General features: G+C 50.9%; 1 protein-coding gene across 2 annotated transcripts; it reads left to right on the top strand.

The window, feature by feature from the left end:
* Window positions 1-809: 809 nt before the first annotated feature.
* PGLS (6-phosphogluconolactonase) lies at window positions 810-5,740 on the top strand. Of its 2 annotated transcripts, none has more exons than XM_066270138.1 (5): window positions 810-1,157; window positions 2,400-2,507; window positions 3,153-3,254; window positions 3,560-3,700; window positions 5,223-5,413. In XM_066270138.1, the coding sequence occupies exons 1-5, from the start codon at window positions 870-872 to the stop codon at window positions 5,259-5,261; spliced, it is 678 nt and encodes a 225-aa protein (XP_066126235.1). In that variant the 5' UTR covers window positions 810-869; the 3' UTR covers window positions 5,262-5,413. The 2 variants fall into 2 exon arrangements, with proteins under 2 accessions (XP_066126235.1, XP_066126227.1); XM_066270130.1 differs by lacking the exon at window positions 5,223-5,413 and adding an exon at window positions 5,424-5,740 and having other exon boundaries at window positions 851-1,157.
* The last annotated feature ends 4,631 nt before the right edge of the window (window positions 5,741-10,371 follow it).

Raw genomic sequence — 10,371 nt, 5'->3', positions numbered from 1 at the left:
CCCCTTCTCTCTCTCTCTTCTCTAAAATGAATAAAAGCAACTTTAAAAAAAGTTTCTTCTTCCTAAACAATCTCTGTGCTTCATCTTTTGATCCCTCCTACCCCCATTCCTTTTCCTGTCTCCATAGTTTTGCCTTTTCCAGAATGTCATGAACTTAGAATCACAGAACATGTAGCCTTTCAAACCCGCTTCTTCCATTCAGCAAGATACATGTAAGGTTCCCCCGTGGATTGAGAGCTCTGTATTTCATGCGAAATGAGAAGCTCTATCCATGATGACACTAAGGGAAGTGGCCGTGATGTCTGTTACCCAGAATGTACTTGCTTATTAGTACACCAGGGGAACTCCATGTGCCTTTCTTTCCTGTTTGCACCATAGAGCTCCTTGTGGCAAGAGCCAGGGTGGAGGTTCCCAGGGAGCATTTGAGAAGGCGTGTTTTCAGCTCCTACTCCGGTAGACATAACTCAGGGGGCTTGCAAGGCATCAGTGAACAAAACCCTGCCCTCATTAAGCTTACATCGAAAGAAACACAACTAGCAACAAGGTAAATATGTTAGCAGGTTCAGGAACTTAAAAGTCCACCAAAATGCGTCCCCTAGGAAAACTCACATTTCTTCACCCCAGCCCACGTCAGCTTCTTAGGGTCCCTCAGTTCTGAGTTCCCCTATATGGCCTCGCTCTAACACTACGAACTGGGGAGCAATTGAGCGCAGAGGGCCCAACTGCCCGCTCCGCCCTGCCTTCACTTGTAGGGCTGCGCATGTGTCGCAGGCGGCCGCCCAAAAGGACTAAACCCTTTGGCTGCCGGGGCGGTCTGTACGCAGGCGTACTGGCCGTTTCCGGGAACGCTTGCGCCTCCCGCTGTCGCCATGGCCGCGCCGGCCCCGGGCCTCATCTCGGTCTTCTCGAGCCCGCAAGAGCTCGGCGCTTCGCTGGCGCAATTGGTAGTGCAACGGGCCGCGTACTGCCTGGCGGGGGCCCGCGCCCGCTTTTCACTCGGTCTGTCGGGTGGCAGCCTCGTCTCGATGCTCGCTCGCGAGCTGCCCGCCGCCATCGCCCCCACCGGCTTGCCCAGTCTCACGCACTGGACGCTGTGCTTCTGCGACGAGCGCCTGGTACCCTTCGAGCACGCTGAGAGCACGTACGGCCTCTACCGGGTGAGAGCTACGGGGGCCGCCTGGGGCCATGATGAGGGCTGGTCGCCTGAGCCGGCTAAGGGGGCCGCCAGGGATCATACTATGGCCTCGTAGCACTACTATTTATCTGGATGAGAACTGGGAATGTTCCGCCTAGTGCCCTTAGATCCCACCTAGGCTGCACCTGCACTGCCACCTGGGTAGACCGGCATGAGCTTCGAAGCCCCTCTTCCTGTTTTATCAGGCAGCCACGTAGAGGGAACGGCCTGAAAAAAGGCTGTGAGTGACGCGGAGTGGCCCAGCCAGGGTCCTAGGGAAGTTCAGGAACCGCATCCAGATGCTAGTGCAGAGTTACGAGAAGAGCCAGGCAGGAGGGCTCTGCCGGGAACCTGGGCTTCAGTTTACTATCTGGGCTTGTTCTCCGTGGTCTCCTCACAGCTTGTGCTTTAATGACCTCCGAGGCGGGTTGTCTTTGAACCCGGCCCCAGCGCCTAAAGAATCAGGGGAACACTTGCCGTTTTACAAGCCTGGAAACTGAGGCTTGGAGGAGCCATGGTCTGCCCTGTGGTTTCCCGGTTTCATCAGTGTCCACTCCTTTTGCCCCAGAGGAAGAAAACCTGCTCAAGGAGGTGTGGGAGGGATAGGCTTGACTAGAGTTGAGCCTCAGCTCACCCAGTCCTGGTTGTGTTGCATTCTATTTGCACAGAAGATTGAGCTGATGATTTCCTTCCTCCCTCCCTCCATCCCTCCTTTTTTTTTTTTTAATAAGGTTTACCGATTACCAAGAGCTTAATCCACATCACCTCATGAAACCCCACAATAAACTATGTGGCAGAGGCTGTCAGTATCTCTGTTTCATCGATGGAGAAACTGAGGCCAGAAGAGGGGCGTTATGTGCCTGAGTCACTGAGTACCAGTGGGAGAGTCAGGGTTTCAACCCGTCCAGTCGGATCTCCCCTAGCGTATAGCTTGTGTATAGACTGGAGTGGGAAGGTCAGCAGGGCCTCATGGAGGGCACAGAGGGGCTGGGTTTTTATCCCAGGAAGTATGGGGAGTTTGAAACAGGGCTGTGGTGTGGCCAGATAGGTCTAGGCCAAGGCCAGGAAGCCCCCAGTCATAATAGACTTAAAAAATTCCTGGCGGATAGATACTGGGATCCTAACTCATACAGACCTGGATATTCCATATAGTCACATATGCAAACTCCACGATGCCATGCCCCGTGCATTACAGTTGGTGACATTGTCTCTTCATATGCCACAGACCCACCTGCTCTCCAAGCTCCCCATCCCCGACAGCCAGGTGATCACCATTAACCCCCAGCTTCCCGTGGAGGAGGCTGCTGAGGACTATGCCAAGAAGCTGAGACAGGTGAGTACCTTGGAGCAGCCACAGGGAGAACTTGTCCACGTGATGGCCACTCCCAGGGTGACAAAGCAGTTCTGCAGGTAGCACTGTGTGATCATCATTGGTAGAAACTTTCCTGGGGTGAGTGTGCAGATACAGCCTGCCCTGGGTATACCCATTTGAGATTCCCCCATTTGAAGAGGCCATAGATCCACCTTAGGATCCTCAAGGATTCCCTTAACTCAGACACCCTGGTAGCTAGCCTGGGTGGGTCCTCATATCTTTTTTTTAAAATTTTTTATTTATTCATTTTAGAGAGGAGACGGAGAGACAGAGAGAGAGTGAGGAGAGACAGAGAGAGAAGGGGGGAGGAGCTGGAAGCATCAACTCCCATATGTGCCTTGACCAGGCAAGCCCAGGGTTTCGAATCGGCGACCTCAGCATTTCCAGGTCGACGTTTTATCCACTGCGCCACCACAGGTCAGGCAATCCTCATATCTTGGAGGCAGTTGTGTCCCCAGACTCCTGGCCAGTTGGGCAGGTGAAATGTGGAGCCTCATAGATTAGAGTTCATGTTTTGCAGGTGAGGCTGACAATTTTCTAACAATTGTCTCTGTATCCTTTGACCCCTTCCCTCACCTCTGTGGACTGTCTTCTTCCCCTGTCTAGGCTTTCCAAGGGGACTCTATCCCAGTTTTTGACTTGCTGATCCTGGGAGTGGGCCCTGATGGCCATACCTGCTCACTCTTCCCCGACCATCCCCTCCTGCAGGTGAGTGCGCTCACACAGGGTCTGCTTGCTCCGAGCTCTGGCCTCTGCTGTCTAGCGGTTCTAGAGGGAGGCCAGGAAATGCCTATAGCAGGGTTTGAGTCAGCTTCTTCCAACAGGCATGCCCGCTCGGCTTAATCCTTCTGAGCCTCAGTTTACGCAGCTTCTAATGGGGGCCTTAAGTCAAGTACCACAGGATTAGTAAGGTGCAATCAAATGATAGATGAAACATGCCTGATGTATGGTGAGTGTTTGAGAAGTTGAAGTGTCATTTCCCCCCTATGTTCACCTGGCCGGTCTTCCCCCAGGAACGAGAGAAGATTGTGGCCCCCATTAGTGACTCCCCAAAGCCACCCCCACAGCGTGTGACGCTCACACTTCCTGTGTTGAATGCAGCCCGAACTGTCATCTTTGTAGCAACCGGAGAAGGCAAGGCAGCTGTTCTGAAGGTAAAACTGGGGCCCCGTTCCCAGGCAGGTTATAGGCATGTGGGCCTGGAGATAGAATATGACCCCTAGTGCTGTTGTGCTGGAAGCGATTCCAAGATCCGTCAAGTCTTGAGTTGAAGGGGAGATGGAAACTGCAATTACAGGCTGGCTAGGAATGAATAAATTATAAAACAAAATTGATGAAATGAGGCCAGAGCTGCATCCAGGTAAACATATAGCATTAAAATACATTTTAAAAAGATTAAATAGAAACTGTTGAATAAACAAGTCAAGCACTTTACTCTCAAATTAGAAAAATGAGTAATAATATAAATCTAAGTAAAGTCAGCAGAAGAAATAAATGAAATTGAAGTCAGAAATTAATGAATTAATATTTTTTTGAATTGATTAATATTTTAATTTTTTTTTAATTTACTGATTCAGAGATTGAAGGAAGGGAGGTGGAAGGGAGTAGAGAGAGTGAGAAGCATCAACTTGTAGTTATTTCAGTTGTCCAGGGGACTCAAGCTGAGCCAGTGACCCATTGCTCGAGCCAGAGATCTCGGGCTCAAGCCAGTGAACTTTGGGCTCAAGGCAGCGGACCCATGGGGTCATGTCTATGATTTCCCACAGTCAAGCTGAGTAAGCCCATGCTCAAAGCTGGCAACCCCAGGGTTTCAAACCTGAATCCTCAGCGTCCCAGGCTGACACTGTCCACTGTGCCACCGCCTGGTCAGGGATAAATACAAAATTCAAAATTTTTTTTAAAAGAAGAAAATCATATGTAGGAATAAATTTTAAAAGTAGGAATAAGAAAAAAGATATAGTTATACATAATATTTTAGGAAAACAAAATAAAGTAAGCTATTGGAAATAAACTAAATGAAAATATATTTTAATTGTCCTCATTGAACACACCAACAACTATAGGAGACATTGGAAATATTTTAAAATATAAATAAATGATAATTTTTCCAAACTGTCTAGCCTAGAAGTTCTTACAGGAGTGGCTAATGTTGGGGTCTGGGATGTAGATTCTAGAGTGCAGCAGACCCATGTCCCTGCCAGTGGTGCCTACCATGGCCTCAGGTGGCCACAACCACACCCCCAGCCTCAACTTTTCCATCTACAAGGTGGGTTGTGAAGGGGCCCCTCCCCAGGGAGCCCCTGAGGGAGGCCACTAGAAACTTCAGCTTCCCATACTGAGAAATGGAGTAAGAACAGAGGCAACCTCACAGGGTCATGGTCAGAACTCAGTGAATTACAGAGTTTTTGGCAAAAAGCAGGGTTTATAATGCCCTTTCACCATGAGGTCACATCATGGGGTCAACACACAACAGACCATGAGCCAAATCCCGCTAGCCATGAAGGGATTTTACCTTTTTAAGCAGTAGGGGGAAAAGAATCAAGAGAAGAATAATAGTGTCGAACATGTGAAAATTTAACAGAATTCAGATTTCAGTGTACACTGATAAAGATTTGTTGGAACACACATGCCCATATGTTGATACGAGCTGATATAGTGACTTGCTGGTCTTTGCAGGAAAGATGGGCCAACCACCTTTTATACTGTCCTGGATGATAGAAGGGAAGGCACCTGTTCCTGCTGACTGTTCTAAGCTGGGACAGCTGGAAGGGCAACATCATATCTTGAGAGTAGGAGAGTCTAGTCCATGGGCGGCCTGAGAGCCCTAAGGGTCGCTGGGGTGCAGCCAGGCCTCACGAGCGTGCCCTCTTCACACAGCGCATTTTGGAGGACAAGGAGAACAGCCTGCTCCCTGCCGCCCTTGTCCAGCCCCACACTGGGAAACTCTGCTGGTTCCTGGATGAGGCAGCAGCCCAACTCCTGACCGTGCCCTTCGAGAAGCATTCCACTTTGTAGCTGATCCTTGGGGGTGCCACAGTTGGGACCATGTGTGGCCTGAGGGAGCTGGGACTTTCTAGGGCTGGACCCCTCCACTGCCACGCTACAGGCTTCACTTTAGAAAAGCCCCGTGGTGCTGACAGGGCCTGTCCACCAGCCCTGCCCAGATATTAAAAGGAGCATTTGCTCCAAGTCTCTACTGTCTTGTGGTCCTTGGTGGGCGGTGGGGCAAGGGGTTCACAGACTGACCTGAAGCTCTTGTCTCAGCAGGTGGAGGACAGGGATGGGTACCCTTTATTTTTTTTAACATTTTTTTCTTTTAAAGATTTTTATTTATCAATTTTAGAGGGGGAGAGGGGCAAGAAGTACCAGCTCATTTGCTTCACTTTAGTTGTTCATTGCTCACTTGTTGCTTGTTGTATGCGCCTTGACCAGGCAAGCCCAGGGTTCCAAACTTGTGACCTCAGTGTTCTAGGTCGACACTTTATGCACTGTGCCCCCACAGGCCAGGCAGATGGGCACCCTTGATGAGTTTCCTGTGGCTGTGTAGGAGAGTACCACAGAATTTACTGACTCAGGTCAGAAGTCTGAAATCCTGGAGGCTCTGAGGGAAAATCTGTCCCAGGCCTCTCCTGGCTTCTGGGGGCTCCCTTGGCTTGTCACAGCGTCACTCCAGTCCCTGCCTCTGTCATCACATGGCCTTCTCATGTGAGTGTCTCCCTGTGTCCTCTTTAACTACGGACACCTGACATTGGATATAGAGTCACCCTAAATCCAAGATGAATTCATCTCATGATCAATTATGTCTGCAAAGACTGTTCTTCCAAATAAGGTCACATTCTAAAATTTCAGGGGTTAGGACATACATTGTGTGTGTGTGTGAAGTATACAGTTCAGTGGCATTAAGTACATTCACACTGTTGTACAACCATCCCCACCATCCATCTCCAGAACTTTCCATCTTCCAAAACTGAAACACTGTCCCCATTAAACACTAACTCCTCATTCCCTTCTCCTAGCCCACCATTCTACTTGCTGTCTCTGAATTTGCCTATTCTAGGAACTTTATATAAAATGGGATCATGCAGTATATGTCCTTTTGTGTCCGTCATTTTTTACTCAGCATAATGTCCTCAGGTTCATCCATGTTGTCACATGTGTCACAATTTTCTTCCTTTTATGGCTGAATAATATTCCACTGTATGGGTGGACCATATTTTGCTTCTCTACTCAACTGTCTTTGTATCTGGGTTGTTTCCATGGGTTGCTCTTGTGTGTGATGCTGCTGTAACATTGGTGTACAAATATCTCTGAGACCTCACTTTCGTTCTCTTGGGGGTATATGCAGAAGTAGAACTGCAGGGTCATAGGGTAATTCTATTTTTCACAGCAGATGTAACATTTTACATTCCCACTAACTGTGTACAAGGGTTCCAATTTCTCCATATCACCACCACCACTTGTGATTTTCTGGGGTTTTTTTATTTATTTTTTATTTTTTTTATTTTTCCGAAGCTGGAAACGGGGAGAGAGCTCTCCCCGACCATGCGCCCGACCGGGATCCACCCGGCACGCCCACCAGGAGCGATGCTCTGCCCACCAGGGGGCGATGCTCTGCCCCTCCGGGGGGGTCGCTCTGTCGCGACCAGAGCCACTCTAGCGCCTGGGGCAGAGGCCAAGGAGCCATCCCCAGCGCCCGGGCCATCTTTGCTCCAATGGAGCCTCGGCTGCGGAGGGGAAGAGAGAGACAGAGAGGAAGGAGAGGGGGAGGGGTGGAGAAGCAGATGGGCGCTTCTCCTGTGTGCCCTGGCCGGGAATCGAACCCGGGTCCTCCGCACGCCAGGCCGACGCTCTACCACTGAGCCAACTGGCCAGGACCTTCTGGGGGTTTTTTTTGTTTGTTTTTTTTTTCTTTCCATTTTTCTGAAGCTGGAAACAGGGAGAGACAGACAGACTTCCGCATGCGCCTGACCGGGATCCACCCGGCATGCCCACCATGGGGCGACGCTCTGCCTACCAGGGGGCGATGCTCTGCCCATCCTGGGCGTCGCCATGTTGCGACCAGAGCCACTCTAGCGCCTGAGGCAGAGGCCACAGAGCCATCCCCAGCGCCCGGGCCATCTTTGCTCCAATGGAGCCTTGGCTGCGGGAGGGGAAGAGAGAGACAGAGGAAAGCGCGGCGGAGGGGTGGAGAAGCAAATGGGTGTTTCTCCTGTGTGCCCTGGCCGGGAATCGAACCCGGGTCCTCCGCATGCTAGGCCGACGCTCTACCGCTGAGCCAACCGGCCAGGGCTTGGGGTGTTTTTTTAATTTTTTTTTTTTTTTCCATTTTTCTGAAGCTGGAAACAGGGAGAGACAGTCAGACAGACTCCCGCATGCGCCCGACTGGGATCCACCCGGCACGCCCACCAGGGGCGATGCTCTGCCCACCAGGGGGCGATGCTCTGCCCATCCTGGGCGTCGCCATATTGTGACCAGAGCCACTCTAGCGCCTGAGGCAGAGGCCACAGAGCCATCCCCAGCGCCCGGGCCATCCTTGCTCCAATGGAGCCTTGGCTGCGGGAGGGGAAGAGAGAGACAGAGAGGAAAGCGCGGCGGAGGGGTGGAGAAGCAAATGAGCGCTTCTCCTGTGTGCCCTGGCCGGGAATCGAACCCGGGTCCTCCGCACGCTAGGCCGACGCTCTACCGCTGAGCCAACCGGCCAGGGCCTATTGGGGTGTTTTTTTAAAGTGACCTGTGGATGTATTCTTTTGTGGGGACACAATTCAACCCACCACCCACTCACTTTGGCCCAGTTCCTGCTGCACATGCACAGCCAGTCTTGGCCTCTGCACCCAGCACTGCTGCAGGTCTGCTCAGAGCCTTGAGTGTGCTGAGGTGCCTCTCTAGTCTCAGCTGTGCCAGGACTGCACCATTTGGATCTGCATGGTCCACTCAGGGTTATGGGATCTCAGTAGGGGAGGCTGGTGAGCACAAAGTATGGGGAGCATGGGGGCCTGGGCGCATCCTGCAGAGGCACCCAAAGGGGACATGGGAATTGAAACCTCAAAGCTGAAACCACAGAAAGAGAAGTTTCCTTGTCGGGGTCAGTTACTCAGATGTTAGAGTGAGGAAGTGGGTCAGGGTCTCAGGGGAAGGAAACAGGTTGAGAAAAACAGGGGAGGGAGTTGAAAGGAAGGCTGCCCAGCCGGGCTTGAGCAAGTGCCTGTGGCTGTGACCCTGGAGCAGAGAGAAAATAAGTTGGGTAAGGGGACCCCATGGGGGCCCTGCCTGAAGCATGTGACTCACCTCTCCCGGGCCCCCTCTTCCCGTGGCTGCAGCTGTTCCTGCATCATGTCTGCCTGTGGCTCCCTTTTACCTTGAGTGAAACACTGTCAATGTAAGAAACGTCCAAACCTGAAAGAATTATGAGTTTATTCGAGCAAAGTTGAAGACAATTTCTGAGAAGCAAAAGCTCAGTGGATTGAGAAAATGCTCTGGACAATGGCAGTTTCATCACTTATTTTAATACAATGAAATCAAGGGGAAATGTAAAGAGGGGGTCACATGAAATGTATTGGTGATAGATTAGGAGATGGGAGAAAGCAACACAGCGGGGGTGGGGGATCTCTAGAATTTGATAAAAGGAATAGATACTTACATGGGCATAGGCTAGTTAATAATTAACAGGATAACAGTGAGGGGATTGTGGTCTCCGCTCTGGAGGGTGGTTGTGCCATGAAGGGGCTGGAAAAGAGAACATTTTACGTTTTAAAGGTATGTTATTGTAGATGCAAAAAAAACAAGAGACATGCTCAATTAAGGTATGCATTAACTTTTGTTAGAGAAAAATACCACCCTAAGACATGACTACCCACCATGAACTGCTTTTACTTGGAAAATTTTCATTTCAGATCATCTTGTGTGGTTACTTCAGGTCTCTGAGTTTGCAAGGCCACCATGCAGGCCTTCCCTGAGCTTGTCAGGTTCAGCATGTGGCTCCTTTTTCATTTACACCACCCTTCCTATTGGTCCATATGCGCCTGTGTGGCACCTGGAGCCCCTATCCTCCTCTCCTAACATCTGCTCCTCACTCACCCTCCATTGCACCTAATAGGGTTGCAGGCGGGGGCCGTGACCCCCTCCTCCCTTAAGTGGACAAAAGGACATTAAAATAAAGACATTCCAGATCACCTTCCCCCAGGCATCCCGGTTGACGCACCCGGTGAGGAAGGTGCCCTAGCTTACTTATGGTTAATCCTTTTTTCCCCTGATGACTACCAACCCCCACCCTCGAATCCCCTATTTAACTCTACCTGTTAGAGAACTGGTTGCTGACCTCTGCCTTATGAGTCAGCCTGGCAGATGACCCCCTAATAAGCTTTTCTTGCCTGAATTTGGGTGTCCTCCTTGCCAACCCTACACCACCCACTTTGTGCTGTTCCAGCCTAAGTGTCTTTGCATATGCAGGTGCCCTGTGCCAGTTCTCTTCCCTCCGGCTTTTTGCAGGACTTCGTGCAGCATCTCCTCCCTCACCCCTCCCTGCTCCTAACTCTTTCTACTCCCTCCTGTTCCATTTTTTCCCTGTGCTTATCACTGACTGACAGTTTTGTTGGCATTCCAGAGATGGCCCTTGGGGGCTGGGGCAGGTGCGGGAACTGAGCAGGGCTGTGAAAGGGGTCATTGAGAGATGAGACTGGAGGCTATGCAGAGCCCGGGATTTCCCTTGAGGGCACTGGGAGCTGCAGAAGATGCTGGAGGTCGGGGCTGGGAATTTGGGGTACGCTGGAAATGGGAGGCTGGGGTCTGGGAAGAAGAGCACCTTCAAGAATCACTTAAAGCCTAACCA

This window comes from Saccopteryx bilineata, chromosome 1 (assembly GCF_036850765.1).
Source record: "Saccopteryx bilineata isolate mSacBil1 chromosome 1, mSacBil1_pri_phased_curated, whole genome shotgun sequence".
NCBI classification, from domain to species: domain Eukaryota; kingdom Metazoa; phylum Chordata; class Mammalia; order Chiroptera; family Emballonuridae; genus Saccopteryx; species Saccopteryx bilineata.
The sequence above is the reverse complement of the archived record's forward strand: the minus strand, read 5'-3'. Positions and strand labels throughout refer to the sequence as shown.

What these genes read in the sequence shown, in the direction of transcription:
- PGLS (XM_066270130.1), top strand. Translation starts at nt 870, where the DNA reads ATGGCCGCGCCGGCCCCGGGCCTCATCTCGGTCTTCTCGAGCCCGCAA. An exon ending in GCACGTACGGCCTCTACCGG is followed by an intron (nt 1,158 to 2,399) that starts GTGAGAGCTACG and finishes CATATGCCACAG; the next exon opens with ACCCACCTGCTCTCCAAGCT. An exon ending in GCAAGGCAGCTGTTCTGAAG is followed by an intron (nt 3,701 to 5,423) that starts GTAAAACTGGGG and finishes CTCTTCACACAG; the next exon opens with CGCATTTTGGAGGACAAGGA.